Source organism: Dendrobates tinctorius, unplaced genomic scaffold (assembly GCF_039654945.1).
Source record: "Dendrobates tinctorius isolate UK_male_01 unplaced genomic scaffold, ASM3965494v1 ptg000057l, whole genome shotgun sequence".
NCBI classification, from domain to species: Eukaryota; Metazoa; Chordata; class Amphibia; order Anura; family Dendrobatidae; genus Dendrobates; species Dendrobates tinctorius.
The window spans coordinates 14,705,874-14,724,241 of record NW_027361725.1 but is presented as its reverse complement, the minus strand read 5'-3'; the positions used below and the strand labels follow the sequence as shown (position 1 = coordinate 14,724,241).

The window sequence follows — 18,368 nt, the reverse complement described above, 5'->3', positions numbered from 1 at the left end:
CTTTGAGCATTTTCTTCCCCTAGCCTTCCCTCTGACCCTTGGGTGGCTAGATTTTCTAGAGCAGTGCAGAGCCTAAGACCAACCATGGGACTTAACCCCTTCACCCCCAAGGGTGGTTTGCAGGTTCATGACCAGGCCAATTTTTACAATTCTGACCACTGTCCCTTTATGAGGTCATAACTCTGGAACGCTTCCATGGATCCCGGTGATTCTGACATTGTTTTCTCGTGACATATTGTACTTCATGTTAGTGGTAAAATTTCATTCATATAACTTATGTTTATTTGTGGGAAAAAAAAGGAAATTTGGCGAAAATTTTGCAAATTTTGCAAATTTCCAACTTTGAATTTTTATGTCCTTAAATCACAGAGATAGGGCACACAAAAAACTTAAGTAACATTTCCCACATGTTTACATCAGCACAATTTTGGAACCAAAATTTTTTTTTGTTAGGAAGTTATAAGGGTTAAAAGTTGACCAGCGATTTCTCATTTTTACAACACCATTTTATTTTTACGGACCACATCACATTTGAAGTCACTTTGAGGGGTCTATATGATAGAAAATACCTGAAACTGACACCATTCTAAAAACTGCCCCCCTTAAGGTGCTCAAAACCACATTCAAGAAGTTTATTAACTCTTCAGGTGCTTCACAGGAATTTTTTGAATATTTAAAAAAAATAAATGAACATTGAACTTTTTTTCACAAAAAAATAATTCAGGTTCAATTTTTTTTTATTTTACCAAGGGTAAAAGGAGAAATTGGACTTGAAAAGTTATTGTGCAATTTGTCCTGAGTACGCTGATACCTGATATGTGGGGGGGAACCACTGTTTTGGTGCATGGCAGAGCTCAGAAGGGAAGGATCGCCGTTTGACTTTTTCAATGCAAAATTGGCTGGAATTCTGATCGGACGCCATGTCACGTTTGGAGAGCCCCTGATGTACCTAAACAGTGGAAACCCCACACAAGTGACCCCATTTTGGAAACTAGACCCCCCAAGGAACTTATCTAGATATGTGGTGAGAACTTTGAACCCACAAGGGCTTCACAGAGCGATACAATTAAAAAATCTTATTTTTTCCACAAAAATGATCTTTTCACCCACAATTTTTATTTTCCCAAGGGTAACAGGACCCTAAAAGTTATTGTGCAATTTGTCCTGAGTACACTGATACCCCATATGTGGGTGTAAACGACTATTTGGACGCATGGCAGAGCACGGAGGGGAAGCAGCGCCATTTGACTTTTTTTGGCTGGAATTGAGATCGGACACCATGTCGCGTTTGGAAAGCCCCTGATGTATCTAAACAGTGGAATCCTCCCACAAGTGACCCCATTTTGGAAACTAGACCCCCTAAGGAAATTATCTAGATGTGTGGTGAGCACTTTGAACTCCCCCAGTGCTTCACAACGCCCGGGCGTGAAAATAAAAAAATCGTATTTTATCCACAAACATGATCATTTAGTCCCCATTTTATTATTTTCCCAAGGGTACCAGGAGAAATTGGACCCCAAAAGTTGTCCAATTTGTCCTGAGTACACTGATACCCCATATGTGGGAGAAAACTACTGTATGGGCACACGTCGGGGCTCGGAAGGGAAGTAGTGACGTTTTGGAATGCAGACTTTGATGGAATGGTCTGTGGGTGTCATGTTGCCTTTGGAGAGCCCCTGATGTACCTAAGCAGTGGAAACCCCCCAGAAATGACACCATTTTGGAAACTAGACCCCCTAAGGAACTTACCTAGATGTGTGGTGAGCACTTTGAACCCCCAAGGGCTTCACAGTAGTTTATAACGCCCAGGCGTGAAAATAAAAAAATTATATTTTTTCCCCACAAAAATGATATTTTTGCCCCCAATTTTTTATTTTCCTAAGGGTAACAGGAGAAATTGGACCCCAAAAGTTGTTTGGCAATTTGTCCTGAGTAGGCTGATACCCCATATGTGGGGGCAAAACACTGTTTTGGCGCATGGCAGAGCTTGGAAGGGAAGGAGCACCATTTGACTTTTTCAACGCAGAATTGGCTGGAATTGAGATCAGACGCCATGTTGCATTTGGAGAGCACCTGATGTGCCCAAACAGTGGAAACCCCCCCCCAATTCTAACTCCAACCCTAACCCCAACACACCCCTAGCCCTAACGGGAAAATGGAAATAAATACATTTTCTTTTAATTTTATTATTTTTCCCTAACTAAGGGGGGTGATAACGGGGGGTTGATTTACTATTTATGGCGGTTTTTATATTTGGCAGCTGTCACACGCTAAAAGATGCTTTTTTTATTGTAAAAATAGTTTTTGCATCACCACATATTGAGAGCTATAATTTATCCGTATTTTGACCCACTGAGTCATGTGAGGTCTTATTTTTTGAGGGACGAGGTGACGTTTTTATTGGTACCATTTTCGGGCACGTGACATTTTTTGATCGCTTTTTATTCCGATTTTTGGGACTCAAAACTGGCCACACCCTTATTACATCACAATTCAGAGCATGTTGCTGCTAGCTGAGCCCCGCCTCCAGTATTGTACTGGCCACACCCTTAATACATCACCATTCAGAGCATGATACTGCTAGCTGAGCCCCACCTCCAGTACTGTACTGGCCACACCCTTATTACATCACCATTCAGAGCATGCTGCTGCTAGCTGAGCCCCGCCTCCAGTACTGTACTGGCCACACCCTTATGTTACCATTCAGAGAATGCTACTGCTAGCTGAGCCCCACCTCCAGTACTGTACTGGCCACACCCTATGTTACAATTCAGAGAATGCTACTGCTAGCTGAGCCCCACATCCAGTACTGTACTGGCCACACCCTTATTACATCACCATTCAGAGCGTGATGCTGCTAGCTGAGCCCCACCTCCAGTACTGTACTGGCCACACCCGTATGTTACAATTCAGAGAATGCTACTGCTAGCTGAGCCCCACCTCCAGTACTGTACTGGCCACACCCTATGTTACAATTCAGAGAATGCTACTGCTAGCTGAGCCCCACATCCAGTACTGTACTGGCCACACCCTTATTACATCACCATTCAGAGCGTGATGCTGCTAGCTGAGCCCCGCCTCCAGTACTGTACTGGCCACACCCTTATGTTACCATTCAGAGAATGCTACTGCTAGCTGAGCCCCACATCCAGTACTGTACTGGCCACACCCTTATTACAACACCATTCAGATCATGCTGCTGCTAGCTGAGCCCTGCCTCCAGTACTGTACTGGCCACACCCTTATTACATCACCGTTCAGAGCATGATGCTGCTAGCTGAGCCCCACCTCCAGTACTGTACTGGCCATCCCCCTATTACAACATCATTCAGGGCATGCTGCTTCTAGCTGAGCCCCACCTCCAGTACTGTACTGGCCACACCCTTATTACATCACCATTCAGATCATGCTGCTGCTAGCTGAGCCCTGCCTCCCTTACTGTACTGGCCACACCCTTATTACATCACCATTCAGAGCATGCTGCTGCTAGTTGAGCCCCACCTCCAGTACTGTACTGGCGTTATCCTTATTGCATCACCATTCAGAGCGTGATGCTGCTAGCTGAGCCCCACCTCCAGTACTGTACTGACCACACCCTTATTATATGGCCATTCAGAGCCTGATGCTGCTAGGTGAGCTGCACTCTCCAGTACTATACTGGCCACACCCTTATTACACCACCCACCACTCAGAGCATGCTTGAGCCCTGCCTCCTGCTTGCTTGGACTAACCACACCCTTATTACATCATTCAGAGCATGCAGTTGCTAGCTACGCCCTGCCTCCTGCTTGCTTGTACTAACTACACCCTTATTACATCATTCAGAGCATGCGGCTGCTAGCTGAGCCCTGCATCCAGTACTGTACTGGCCACACCCTTATTACATCACCATTTAGAGCATGATGCTGCTAGCTGAGCCCCGCATCCAGTACTGTACTGGCCACACCCTTATTACACCACCCACCACTCAGAGCATGCTTGAGCCCTGCCTCCTGCTTGCTTGGACTAACCACACCCTTATTACATCATTCAGAGCATGCGGCTGCTAGCTGAGCCGAGCGTCCTGCTTGTAGGGTGGTGCTTGATTGCCAGGTAGTTGCTATCACCACACAGACCAGAAGTCTCTACTTCCTGCTACAGTCCAGAGTAAAGAGCTGGTAGTCACATGACTACATGTGATCGCACAGGAACAGAGAACTCCTAACAGTGTGCAAATTATGAAGTTTCCTCATTGCTCACACCCTTTACAATGGTTTAATAAACCACATTAATACCTCCATGCACAGTAAAGTAGGTAAAACCTAACCCTAATGTGGACGTGGCTTTGTAATCTTCCCAGAGAGATGTTGTCAGGGGATAGAAGCATTGGGCATGGTGATCCATTTGTTTATTAGGTAAATTAGCTGAGGAATCTGGCAGTGGCCAATTCCACTTTCCCCATTGAGAACATGAACATTTCTCCCCGATGTGTGGGCACATTTTTGCATGAAACTTTTAGCATAATGTAGCAGATTTCCACACTGATCGAGATGTTGCTTGGTGGAGTGATGACTAAATCGAATAGCAGGAATACCTAAGGCAAGCTGCATCATGGCTGTCACATGCCATCTTTCCACCTCGGTTCTATAAACAGACTTAAGGTATTCCATACAGGGTCAGCACCACTATTTGGGGGGGCTGTGGCTACTGGGTCACGATTATGCTCATTATTTCACTTGCACCAGCTATGACACATCCCCCCTCCCATAAAGGGAGGCTTGCTCCAACATAATCCTCCCCATGTATTTCATTAAGCAGAAAAGAGAGAATGCCTGGAGACCACTGAGGTTTTATCCAGATGGTAAAATTTTAATTTTCAAGCTACAACAAGGATGAGTCTTAAAAAATAAAGATCTGTCGGGAGATCACAGAATATTAGAGTCGGTTGACTGAGAATATTGTGAAATTCATGCAAAGTTGCATAGTAACAGCAACAACAAAAAAATACACAAAATATTCTGCAGCACATCTATAAATAATAGCAATAAAGCATGAGCTGTTGAATCCCCCATTTATATAAACAAAGAGGACATTTCCTCAAAGAAAGACCAGTTTCACAGTACGTGGAAAGTGAATCTTAAAAGGATTTCTGCTTTATATACTGCAGAGTGTTCGTATTGAATAGAGGGGGTCCGACCGTTCAGGACCCTAATCAAAGCAGATACAAAGATCTTATCTCCTGCATCTGTACTTGACATGGAATCGTGTGATGCTCCTTTGCCCCTGTGTTGGTGCTACATACAAAATAAATGAAACACTTGCTGCTTTGTCTCCCTGGCAGACAGCTGATTACTGAGGGTCACAGCAATGGGAGTTGTGCTTTCCATCAGTGGTCTTCCACCACCAGTGACACTTACTAGAAAGCTGCAGTACAGGATGCGGCAACATCCTTGTTAGTACTGTAGCTAAAGGGGGATTCCGACTTGCTAAAATCCAGGCATATTGCTTGAGAATAAAGGGACCATAAATGATGGGCTTAGCACTGCATCCCAACTACTGCACAGCCCCATTCTGCTGCAGTCTCCTACACGACTGGTGACTAGGAAAATTAAGATGCTGCCCTGTAGCCTCTCTATTGTTAGAAGATGGATTCCCACAGAAGTAACCTAGAGGCCAGGGAGTGTTGCTGTTCCTTTACACTGATGATTTGAAGTCCTGGCGGTAGGAATCCTACCACTCACACACCACACTACTGCTCCTTTAAAGGTGTTTACAGGGGCTGTTGGCACATCAGCAGGAGCTCTGAGGGATTGTCAAACAAATTTAGTCCCCTCATCCCCCCTTCCCCATTGGCACCTTGGAGAACGTCTTAGTTTGACATGTTCCTATTGAAGGTGGTCATTCTGCTGTCAGATTCCCTCATACTACAACCACAATTCACATTTTTAGCTCAGGGACCCGTTGATATTAGTCAGCATGGCACACACGGCCCATAACTGATTGGCTATGCCACCTAAAGCATATGGCAAAACATTATCAAACAGGTGATATTGGCGGACCCGCTCTATGTCTTGGTTAATACAAATTCTTAGCCGAGCGAGAGAATTAATGTCTTTGTCGAGTCCAGACTCTTCCTCATTGGCCTTCTCCATGTGTGCCACACACCTCTTCAGCTCCTCCAGGCCGTAATGTGCACCCTTTATAATAATCTCATGATTTATGCCAGAGTCTCTCATTTCCGCTCCAGTGTGATCTGCAGAAACCTCGTCTTCCATGTTTTCCGTGGTGGTCACCACCTCCTCCACTAATTTCTCCTCCGTCACAACTTCCTCAACCACATCCATCTCTCCAGCCGACTGCTCCAGTTCCACAACTACTTCTTCTACTCCTGGTGAAGTCACCACCAAGGTCTCCTGTCCCTCGTCGTTCGTGGACGCAAGGATGATCATGGCGTTCTGTTCAGTTGGGGGCTGGTTTAACATGACCGTTGCATCGTGGCACTCCCTAGGGAGGGTGGCGGTTGTAATAATGGGAGGGATGACCACAAAAGCACCAACGGATTCTACCAAATCTTGAATGAGGAAATCCTTCTCAGTGACCACCCAATCCCCAGATTCCAACAATTCCAATATGCCCGACGACTTAATGATCTCTCTTTTTGATGCACACCCGGAATAGAGTGGGCTTATAAATATGACAGCTCCATGGGGGGCTATTCCAAGCAGGCCTTTGTAAATGACACGGTTATAAGATATTGGAGAACGTACGCTTTCAGTGTTGCTTGTCTGCACCTTAACTTCTGCACAATGTAAAGTCACTCGGGCACGTGGATATGAAGCCTTAAAGCATTCTGGCACGTCCTGGCAACCAGTTTCCCGACTCCGCCAAAGGGGTATTTCACTAAGGACCAGATACAAATAGTGAGCCCATGTAATTACAATACTGGCAACTCTGGTCTGAGAGATATTGAACCTAACAGCTAGATCCTGATCGTGGAATCCCTGACGGACTTTGCACAAAAATAAGAAGAACTGGTCGATCTGCGGCATGGCCTCCAATTCTGCTGACGCCTCCTTGTTGATGGTCATATCCCCTTCTTCTTGGCATTGCCTCCACTTTTCCGAACTTTCCTCTGTATCAGTCAGGGTTGAGAAAACTACTTTTAAAGTGGAATAATCCTTAAATCCGGTATAAAAGTGGATAAGGTTTGAGTCTGTTGAAAATCGCTCCAGAAAGAAGAGATTCTTCTCCAGGGCAGCGTTGCGTTGCTGTAATCTAGCGATCTCCTCACGGGCTGCGTGCAGCATTTCCGTATCGGTCATGGGGGGTAAGTCGTAGCAGTGGTCCAGTATTGAAGCAGTCATCTCTAGCGGGTGGGAGGATTTATACTTTTGTACTTGTGGTTGTGAAGGCAAGATGGGTTGATGCATGTTTTTACTGCTCCTGGCAACATGATAGAAACAAAAAAGAAAGACATCAGTTTTATCACAACCATTAAATATTTTCCATAACTACACATGGACATGGTGTCCATATCACACACGCACTTGGGTCTAACATCTTCCCGACATTGGACGTACCGATAAATCCATTGTCGTGTCCCCAAGTATATGGACATAAGAGCTGCACCAAAACAAAATCTGGCAGATGCTGGCTGTGCTACACAGCCAGCATCTGCCTCTAACAGTAGCGAGTGGAGCTGAGTTCGTTCCAGATAACCTCTTAAATGACAGGGAGAGGGTTGTCGTTCCATGTGCCTACCCAACTATCGAATGATGCGATTGTGGGTTTCTGATAAGTTGCCAGAGGACTGTTAGATTGAGAGGTGTCATTCAGAACGAACACGATTCCAATTCCAACCCTCTCTTCATTTTTGTAGAAAGGTGCACGGGGCGCGACCTCTGCTCCATTAATTGACTGGGCTTTCCAGAGAACGCCCATTTGTCATTCCTATATACAATGAATGGTGGAGTGGCCGAGCTCACCTCTGCTCTATTCAAGGTGGAGCACTGCAGTACGTAAATTCAGAGCCCTGTTCTCAAGATCGTAGGGGGGGAGGGGGTCCGACCACTGGGTCTTTTTAGGGTAGAACTCATTATCTTGGGAATTACCCCACTAAAAGGATTTGTTGTCACAGAGGTTGAAAATCGGCTGGATAAGGGTTCATAAGAACGCTCCTGCCCGATCACTGGCCTGTATGAAGATGGTACGGATCAGCTGATAATATTTTATTCAGCCAAAAAATGATGTTATTGGTGGCACAGCTCGTGTGAATGGAGGATGATGTGCTAACGAAATAGGGGTCGATTAAGTATTTTAACAATAGTTTGACCCCAGTCTCCAATGATGGGCCATGTAAAAGAGCCTATAAGTGGCTCATTACAGCAATGACTGGTAGGAACTCGACGGTGCAATTGAGTTTTAGCCTGATTAGTGGGATTACCCCTGGAGTGCCGAACAGTCCAGGATGTGCGCTCTGGAATATGAGGGTTGTTGATAATCAATATTAATTGATCACAATATATATCCACATTTTCCAGTTGATTAATAAGTCTGGTGAGAAGTGCACAGGCGGTCATACTGTTACCCAGCTTTAAGCGAGAAAGGCTAATTTGGCTACACTCTTCTTGGAAGGATAACCTTTGTGCTTTATTAAAGGGGAGGTCCAAAAGTTGAAGAAGAAGAAAACATGGCGGCTTTCTATCAGAAAGAGCACAACCCCTGACCATGGATTGTGTCAGCAGCTCTGCTCCATTCACTTCAACTGGGTTCATCTCCAATACCACACAACACATGGTCAACAGGGTGGTGCTGTTTTTGAAAGCAACCATATTTTCTAGACTTTGACACCCACTGTAAGGTATATGGATATCTTAAAGGGAATCTGTCACCCCATTTTTCGACTATCAGCTGCCGGCACCGCCATCAGGGGCTTATCTACAGCATTCTGTAATGCCGTAGATAAGCCCCCAATGTAACCTGAAAGATAAGAAAAATGAGTAAAGCCCCCGTTACACACTGCGATATCGCTAGCAATATCGCTGTAAAGTCACCGATTTTGTGACGTTACAGCGATATTACTAGCGATATCGCTGCATGTGATACTTACCTCCGACCGGCTCCCCCGCTGGTTATCGCTGATCGCGCGAGAAGCTGCTGGATCATTTCTCGTCGTCCACTTCCTGCGGCGCTTCCTGCTGTGACGACGAGCGACGCGTGGAGCCGGGCGGGAGGACGCAGGATCGCCGCGTCTGACAGGTAAGTAGCGATCCCCGTCCCCAGAGATGTCGCTGGTGAGATCTGCCTGAGTGGCAGCTCACTAGCGACCACCCAGCGATCCTGACCGCGTCACATCGCTGGTCGGGATCGCTGGTGAGTCGCTAGGTGTAACGGTACCCTTAGATTATACTCACCCAGCTGCGGTCCGGTTCGGGTCCGATGGGTGTAGCGGTCCGGCCCGGCGCCTCCCATCTTCTAACAATGACGTCCTCTTCTTTGCTTCCTTTCGTGGCTCCGGCGCGGGCGTACTGCACTGCCCTGTTGAGGGCAGAGCAGAGTACTGCAGTGTGCAGGCACCGGACCAGGTCAGAGAGGTCCGGCGCCTGCGCACTGCAGTACTTTACTCTGCCTTCAACAGGGCAGAGCAGTACGTCTGTACAGGAGCCACGACGGGAAGCAAAGAAGAGGACGTCACCACTACAAGATGGGAGGCGCCGGACGGCGACACCCATCGGAACAAGACCGGACCGCCCCCCGGTGAGTATAATATAACTCGTTTTTCTTATTTTTCATGTTACATCGGGGGCTTATCTACAGCATTACAGAATGCTGTAGATAAGCCCCTGATGGCGGTGTCAGCAGCTGATAGTCGAAAAATGGGGTGACAGATTCCCTTTAAACTATATTCTCTTCTCATTTTTGGCTAATCCCCTACAGTGCGTACCTTGGCCCCTATGCCCATAACGTTGGCCAAAAAAGTCATTTTGTTTCTGTCCCTTTGCTTTCCTATAAATAAAATACCTATATTGCATGATATAAGGGTTAAACAATCTACAGGGTGCCCCTAAATGTCTTTAAAGAAGCATATGGCAGAGCTATGCAGTGGAGACACTGCTGATAATCATCCAATATAACCAAAAACAAGAGGCAAAGAGTCTTCGAGGACCACCCCATTTGGCCTACACGGTAAGAGCAGCTACTGCAGGGGCCGGCTCAGTCAACCATATATTAAATGTTCGCCCAATCATTTGGCACATAAGGCTACAATTTACCCAGAATTCCTCTTTTGGACAGACATCTGCTCCGGGGTCACGTCTTCTGTGGACCACTGGAAGATGCACGGCACACTGTATGGCTGGAGATTCCTTTTTCCTGTCAATGTCCTCATAAAATCAGACGGGAGAAAGTGTTTGGAGCAAACTCTGGTGCAGCTGGAGATCTGAAATGAGAAGATAAGAAGGATTGCACGGAGCCAGAAAATGGGGCAACGAGAAGGAATGGATGGAGCCACAAAACGTGGCGAGACAGCTCACAAGGAGCAACAAGACCAATCGTACAGAGCCAGAAAACGGGGCAAGACAGATTGTACGGAGCTAGAAAACTGAAAGAGATGGATTGCACGGAACCAGAAAACGGGGCAAAGTGGTGGATCGTACGTAGCCAGAAAAATGAATGGGATGGATCGTATGAGGCAATAAGACAGATTGCACAGAGCCAGAACATGGGGCAACGAGATGGACCACATAGAGCCAGAAATCGGGGCTGCAAGGATAGCACAGCGCCAGAAGATTGTCCACTGAGACAGAATGCATGGAGCCAGAAAACAGGGCGACACATATCACACGCATCACAAGGAGCAACGAGACGGATCGCACAAAGCCAGAGAATGGAGAAACGAAGCATCACAAGGAGCAACGAGACGGATCGCACAAAGCCAGAGAATGAAGAAACAAAGCATCACAAGGAGCAACGAGACGGATCGCACAAAGCCAGAGAATGAAGAAACAAAGCATCACAAGGAGCAACGAGACGGATCGCACAAAGCCAGAGCATGGAGAAACGATGCATCACAAGGAGCAACGAGACGGATCGCACGGAACCAGAACATGGAGAAACGACGCATCACAAGGAGCAACGAGACGGATCGCACAAGGCCAGAGAATGAAGAAACGACGCATCACAAGGAGCAACGAGACGCATCGCACGGAACCAGAACATGGAGAAACGACGCATCACAAGGAGCAACGAGACGGATCGCACAAAGCCAGAGCATGGAGAAACGACGCATCACAAGGAGCAACGAGACGGATCGCACAAAGCCAGAGAATGGAGAAACGAAGCATCACAAGGAGCAACGAAACGGATCGCACAAAGCCAGAGAATTGAGAAACGAAGCATCACAAGGAGCAACGAAACGGATCGCACAAAGCCGGAGAATGAAGAAACAAAGCATCACACGGAGCAACGAGACGGATCGCACAAAGCCAGAGAATGGAGAAACGATGCATCACACGGAGCAACGAGACGGATCGCACAAAGCCAGAGCATGGAGAAACGACGCATCACAAGGAGCAACGAGACGGATCGCACGGAACCAGAACATGGAGAAACGACGCATCACAAGGAGCAACGAGACAGATCGCACGGAACCAGAACATGGAGAAACGACGCATCACAAGGAGCAACGAGACGGATCGCACGGAACCAGAACATGGAGAAACGACGCATCACAAGGAGCAACGAGACGGATCGCACGGAACCAGAACATGGAGAAACGACGCATCACAAGGAGCAACGAGACGGATCGCACGGAACCAGAACATGGAAAAACGACGCATCACAAGGAGCAACGAGACGGATCGCACGGAACCAGAACATGGAGAAACGACGCATCACAAGGAGCAACGAGACGGATCGCACAAAGCCAGAGAATGGAGAAACGACGCATCACAAGGAGCAATGAGACGCATCGCACAAAGCCAGAGCATGGAGAAACTACGCATCACAAGGAGCAACGAGACGGATCGCACAAAGCCAGAGCATGGAGAAACGACGCATCACACGGAGCAACGAGACGGATCGCACAAAGCCAGAGCATGGAGAAACGACGCATCACAAGGAGCAACGAGACGGATCGCACAAAGCCAGAGCATGGAGAAACGACGCATCACAAGGAGCAACGAGACGGATCGCACAAAGCCAGAGCATGGAGAAACGACGCATCACAAGGAGCAACGAGACGGATCGCACAAAGCCAGAGCATGGAGAAACGACGCATCACAAGGAGAAACGACGCATCACAAGGAGCAACGAGACGGATCGCACAAAGCCAGAGCATGGAGAAACGACGCATCACACGGAGCAACGAGACGGATCGCACAAAGCCAGAGCATGGAGAAACGACGCATCACAAGGAGCAACGAGACGGATCGCACGGAACCAGAACATGGAGAAACGACGAATCACAAGGAGCAACGAGACGGATCGCACGGAACCAGAACATGGAGAAACGACGCATCACAAGGAGCAACGAGACGGATCGCACGGAACCAGAACATGGAGAAACGACGCATCACAAGGAGCAACGAGACGGATCGCACGGAACCAGAACATGGAGAAACGACGCATCACAAGGAGCAACGAGACGGATCGCACGGAACCAGAACATGGAGAAACGACGCATCACAAGGAGCAACGAGACGGATCGCACGGAACCAGAACATGGAGAAACGACGCATCACAAGGAGCAACGAGACGGATCGCACAAAGCCAGAGCATGGAGAAACGACGCATCACAAGGAGCAACGAGACGGATCGCACGGAACCAGAACATGGAGAAACGACGCATCACAAGGAGCAACGAGACGGATCGCACAAAGCCAGAGCATGGAGAAACGACGCATCACAAGGAGCAACGAGACGGATCGCACGGAACCAGAACATGGAGAAACGACGCATCACAAGGAGCAACGAGACGGATCGCACAGAACCAGAACATGGAGAAACGACGCATCACAAGGAGCAACGAGACGGATCGCACGGAACCAGAACATGGAGAAACGACGTATCACAAGGAGCAACGAGACGGATCGCACAAAGCCAGAGCATGGAGAAACGACGCATCACAAGGAGCAACGAGACGGATCGCACAGAACCAGAACATGGAGAAACGACGCATCACAAGGAGCAACGAGACGGATCGCACGGAACCAGAACATGGAGAAACGACGTATCACAAGGAGCAACGAGACGGATCGCACAAAGCCAGAGCATGGAGAAACGACGCATCACAAGGAGCAACGAGACGGATCGCACAAAGCCAGAGCATGGAGAAACGACGCATCACAAGGAGCAACGAGACGGATCGCACAAAGCCAGAGCATGGAGAAATGACGCATCACAAGGAGCAACGAGACGGATCGCACAAAGCCAGAGCATGGAGAAACGACGCATCACACGGAGCAACGAGACGGATCGCACAAAGCCAGAGAATGGAGAAACGACGCATCACAAGGAGCAACGAGACGGATCGCACAAAGCCAGAGCATGGAGAAACACGCATCACAAGGAGCAACGAGACGGATCGCACAAAGCCAGAGAATGGAGAAACGACGCATCACAAGGAGCAACGAGACGGATCGCTCAAAGCCAGAGCATGGAGAAACGACGCATCACAAGGAGCAACGAGACGGATCGCACAAAGCCAGAGCATGGAGAAACGACGCATCACAAGGAGCAACGAGACGGATCGCACAAAGCCAGAGCATGGAGAAACGACGCATCACAAGGAGCAACAAGACGGATCGCACAAAGCCAGAGCATGGAGAAACGACGCATCACAAGGAGCAACGAGACGGATCGCACAAAGCCAGAGCATGGAGAAATGACGCATCACACGGAGCAACGAGACGGATCGCACAAAGCCAGAGCATGGAGAAACGACGCATCACAAGGAGCAACGAGACGGATCGCACGGAACCAGAAGATGGAGAAACGACGCATCACAAGGAGCAACGAGACGGATCGCACGGAACCAGAAGATGGAGAAACGACGCATCACAAGGAGCAACGAGACGGATCGCACGGAACCAGAAGATGGAGAAACGACGCATCACAAGGAGCAACGAGACGGATCGCACGGAACCAGAACATGGAGAAACGACGCATCACAAGGAGCAACGAGACGGATCGCACAAAGCCAGAGCATGGAGAATCGACGCATCACAAGGAGCAACGAGACGGATCGCACGGAACCAGAACATGGAGAAACGACGCATCACAAGGAGCAACGAGACGGATCGCATGGAACCAGAACATGGAGAAATTAAGCATCACAAGGAGCAACGAGACGGATCGCACAAAGCCAGAGCATGGAGAAACGACGCATCACAAGGAGCAACGAGACGGATCGCACAAAACCAGAGCATGGAGAAACGACGCATCGCAAGGAGCAACGAGATGGATCACACAAAGCATCACAAGGAGCAACGAGACGGATCGCACAAAGTCAGAGCATGGAGAAACGACGCATCGCAAGGAGCAACGAGACGGATCGCACAAAGCCAGAGCATGGAGAAACGACGCATCACAAGGAGCAACGAGACGGATCGCACAAAGCCAGAGCATGGAGAAACGATGCATCACAAGGAGCAACGAGACGGATCGCACAAAGCATCACAAGGAGCAACGAGACGGATCGCACAAAGTCAGAGCATGGAGAAACGACGCATCGCAAGGAGCAACGAGACGGATCGCACAAAGCCAGAGCATGGAGAAACGACGCATCACAAGGAGCAATGAGACGGATCACACAAAGCCAGAGCATGGAGAAACGACGCATCACAAGGAGCAACGAGACGGATCGCGCGGAACCGGAACATGGAGAAACGACGCATCACAAGGAGCAACGAGACGGATCGCACGGAACCAGAACATGGAGAAACGACGCATCACAAGGAGCAACGAGACGGATCGCACGGAACCAGAACATGGAGAAACGACGCATCACAAGGAGCAACGAGACGGATCGCACGGAACCAGAACATGGAGAAACGAAGCATCACAAGGAGCAACGAGACGGATCGCACAAAGCCAGAGCATGGAGAAACGACGCATCACAAGGAGCAACGAGACGGATCGCACAAAGCCAGAGCATGGAGAAACGACGCATCGCAAGGAGCAACGAGACGGATCGCACAAAGCCAGAGCATGGAGAAACGACGCATCGCAAGGAGCAACGAGATGGATCACACAAAGCATCACAAGGAGCAACGAGACGGATCGCACAAAGTCAGAGCATGGAGAAACGACGCATCGCAAGGAGCAACGAGACGGATCGCACAAAGCCAGAGCATGGAGAAACGACGCATCGCAAGGAGCAACGAGACGGATCGCACAAAGCCAGAGCATGGAGAAACGACGCATCGCAAGGAGCAACGAGACGGATCACACAAAGCCAGAGCATGGAGAAACGACGCATCCCAAGGAGCAACGAGACGGATCGCACAAAGCCAGAGCATGGAGAAACGACGCATCGCAAGGAGCAACGAGACGGATCGCACAAAGCCAGAGCATGGAGAAACGACGCATCACAAGGAGCAACGAGACGGATCGCGCGGAACCGGAACATGGAGAAACGACGCATCACAAGGAGCAACGAGACGGATCGCACGGAACCAGAACATGGAGAAACGACGCATCACAAGGAGCAACGAGACGGATCGCACGGAACCAGAACATGGAGAAACGAAGCATCACAAGGAGCAACGAGACGGATCGCACAAAGCCAGAGCATGGAGAAACGACGCATCACAAGGAGCAACGAGACGGATCGCACAAAGCCAGAGCATGGAGAAACGACGCATCGCAAGGAGCAACGAGACGGATCGCACAAAGCCAGAGCATGGAGAAACGACGCATCGCAAGGAGCAACGAGATGGATCACACAAAGCATCACAAGGAGCAACGAGACGGATCGCACAAAGCCAGAGCATGGAGAAACGACGCATCACAAGGAGCAACGAGACGGATCGCACAAAGCCAGAGCATGGAGAAACGACGCATCGCAAGGAGCAACGAGATGGATCACACAAAGCATCACAAGGAGCAAAGAGACGGATCGCACAAAGTCAGAGCATGGAGAAACGACGCATCGCAAGGAGCAACGAGACGGATCGCACAAAGCCAGAGCATGGAGAAACGACGCATCACAAGGAGCAACGAGACGGATCGCACAAAGCCAGAGCATGGAGAAACGACGCATCGCAAGGAGCAACGAGACGGATAGCACAAAGCCAGAGCATGGAGAAACGACGCATCGCAAGGAGCAACGAGATGGATCACACAAAGCATCACAAGGAGCAACGAGACGGATCGCACAAAGTCAGAGCATGGAGAAACGACGCATCGCAAGGAGCAACGAGACGGATCGCACAAAGCCAGAGCATGGAGAAAGGACGCATCGCAAGGAGCAACGAGACGGATCGCACAAAGCCAGAGCATGGAGAAACGACGCATCACAAGGAGCAACGAGACGGATCACACAAAGCCAGAGCATGGAGAAACGACGCATCACAAGGAGCAACGAGACGGATCGCACAAAGCCAGAGCATGGAGAAACGACGCATCGCAAGGAGCAACGAGACGGATCACACAAAGCCAGAGCATGGAGAAACGACGCATCACAAGGAGCAACGAGACGGATCGCGCGGAACCGGAACATGGAGAAACGACGCATCACAAGGAGCAACGAGACGGATCGCACGGAACCAGAACATGGAGAAACGACGCATCACAAGGAGCAACGAGACGGATCGCACGGAACCAGAACATGGAGAAACGAAGCATCACAAGGAGCAACGAGACGGATCGCACAAAGCCAGAGCATGGAGAAACGACGCATCACAAGGAGCAACGAGACGGATCGCACAAAGCCAGAGCATGGAGAAACGACGCATCGCAAGGAGCAACGAGATGGATCACACAAAGCATCACAAGGAGCAACGAGACGGATCGCACAAAGCCAGAGCATGGAGAAACGACGCATCACAAGGAGCAACGAGACGGATCGCACAAAGCCAGAGCATGGAGAAACGACGCATCGCAAGGAGCAACGAGATGGATCACACAAAGCATCACAAGGAGCAAAGAGACGGATCGCACAAAGTCAGAGCATGGAGAAACGACGCATCGCAAGGAGCAACGAGACGGATCGCACAAAGCCAGAGCATGGAGAAACGACGCATCACAAGGAGCAACGAGACGGATCGCACAAAGCCAGAGCATGGAGAAACGACGCATCGCAAGGAGCAACGAGATGGATCACACAAAGCATCACAAGGAGCAAAGAGACGGATCGCACAAAGTCAGAGCATGGAGAAACGACGCATCGCAAGGAGCAACGAGACGGATCGCACAAAGTCAGAGCATGGAGAAACGACGCATCGCAAGGAGCAACGAGACGGATCGCACAAAGCCAGAGCATGGAGAAACGACGCATCACAAGGAGCAACGAGACGGATCGCACAAAGCCAGAGCATGGAGAAACGACGCATCGCAAGGAGCAACGAGATGGATCACACAAAGCATCACAAGGAGCAAAGAGACGGATCGCACAAAGTCAGAGCATGGAGAAACGACGCATCGCAAGGAGCAACGAGACGGATCGCACAAAGTCAGAGCATGGAGAAACGACGCATCACAAGGAGCAACGAGACGGATCGCACAAAGCCAGAGCATGGAGAAACGACGCATCGCAAGGAGCAACGAGACGGATCGCACAAAGCCAGAGCATGGAGAAACGACGCATCACAAGGAGCAACGAGAGGGATCACATGGAACCAGAAACCAGGGCAACGAAAACGTTCGAATGGAGCCAGGAAACGGGGCAACAAGACCGATCTAGAGGGGAGATCGTCCGCCTGGTGCTCAGGAGGGGAGGGCGTGTTCACAGGTCACCCTGGGGTCCACCACAGACTGAGCAGATACATTCCATATCACATGCAGGACATTATATAAGTGACGTTCTGGCAATCACCTTAAAGCTGGGCCCCGGCTCCCGGCGGATGCGGCTCAGCCAGTCCCGGTGTCTCTGCGGCTCCACATGGAAGGCTGGGATCCTGTGGAATGAGATCTTCTTATCTGTATTGTACCTGGAGTCACTGTTACAGCAGGGGACACAGCAGTGATAGGCAGCCATGTGGGGAGCAGCAGCCTACAGCATGCCTGGCACTAGGATGCTCTGATACTCTGCTGCCCACTACCTGGCACTGCCCTCGGACACCTTCCTTCCTCAGCCTTTCCAAACTTGCCCGTCTACGCAGCACCATGCAAATCCACGCATGCGCGTTGAAGTCCCTTCCGAGACGCATGCGCAGTGAGCCTGAACGCGA

The 18,368-nt window shown here is 49.5% G+C and overlaps 1 protein-coding gene across 1 annotated transcript; it reads right to left on the bottom strand.

The window, feature by feature from the left end:
* Positions 1-4,822: 4,822 nt before the first annotated feature.
* Positions 4,823-18,360, bottom strand: LOC141091958 (uncharacterized). Its single transcript, XM_073577777.1, has 3 exons — positions 18,014-18,360; positions 10,251-10,417; positions 4,823-7,422 (listed from the first exon to the last, which is right to left on the bottom strand). The coding sequence occupies exons 1-3, from the start codon at positions 18,173-18,175 to the stop codon at positions 5,925-5,927; spliced, it is 1,827 nt and encodes a 608-aa protein (XP_073433878.1). The 5' UTR covers positions 18,176-18,360; the 3' UTR covers positions 4,823-5,924.
* Between the last annotated feature and the right edge of the window lie 8 nt (positions 18,361-18,368).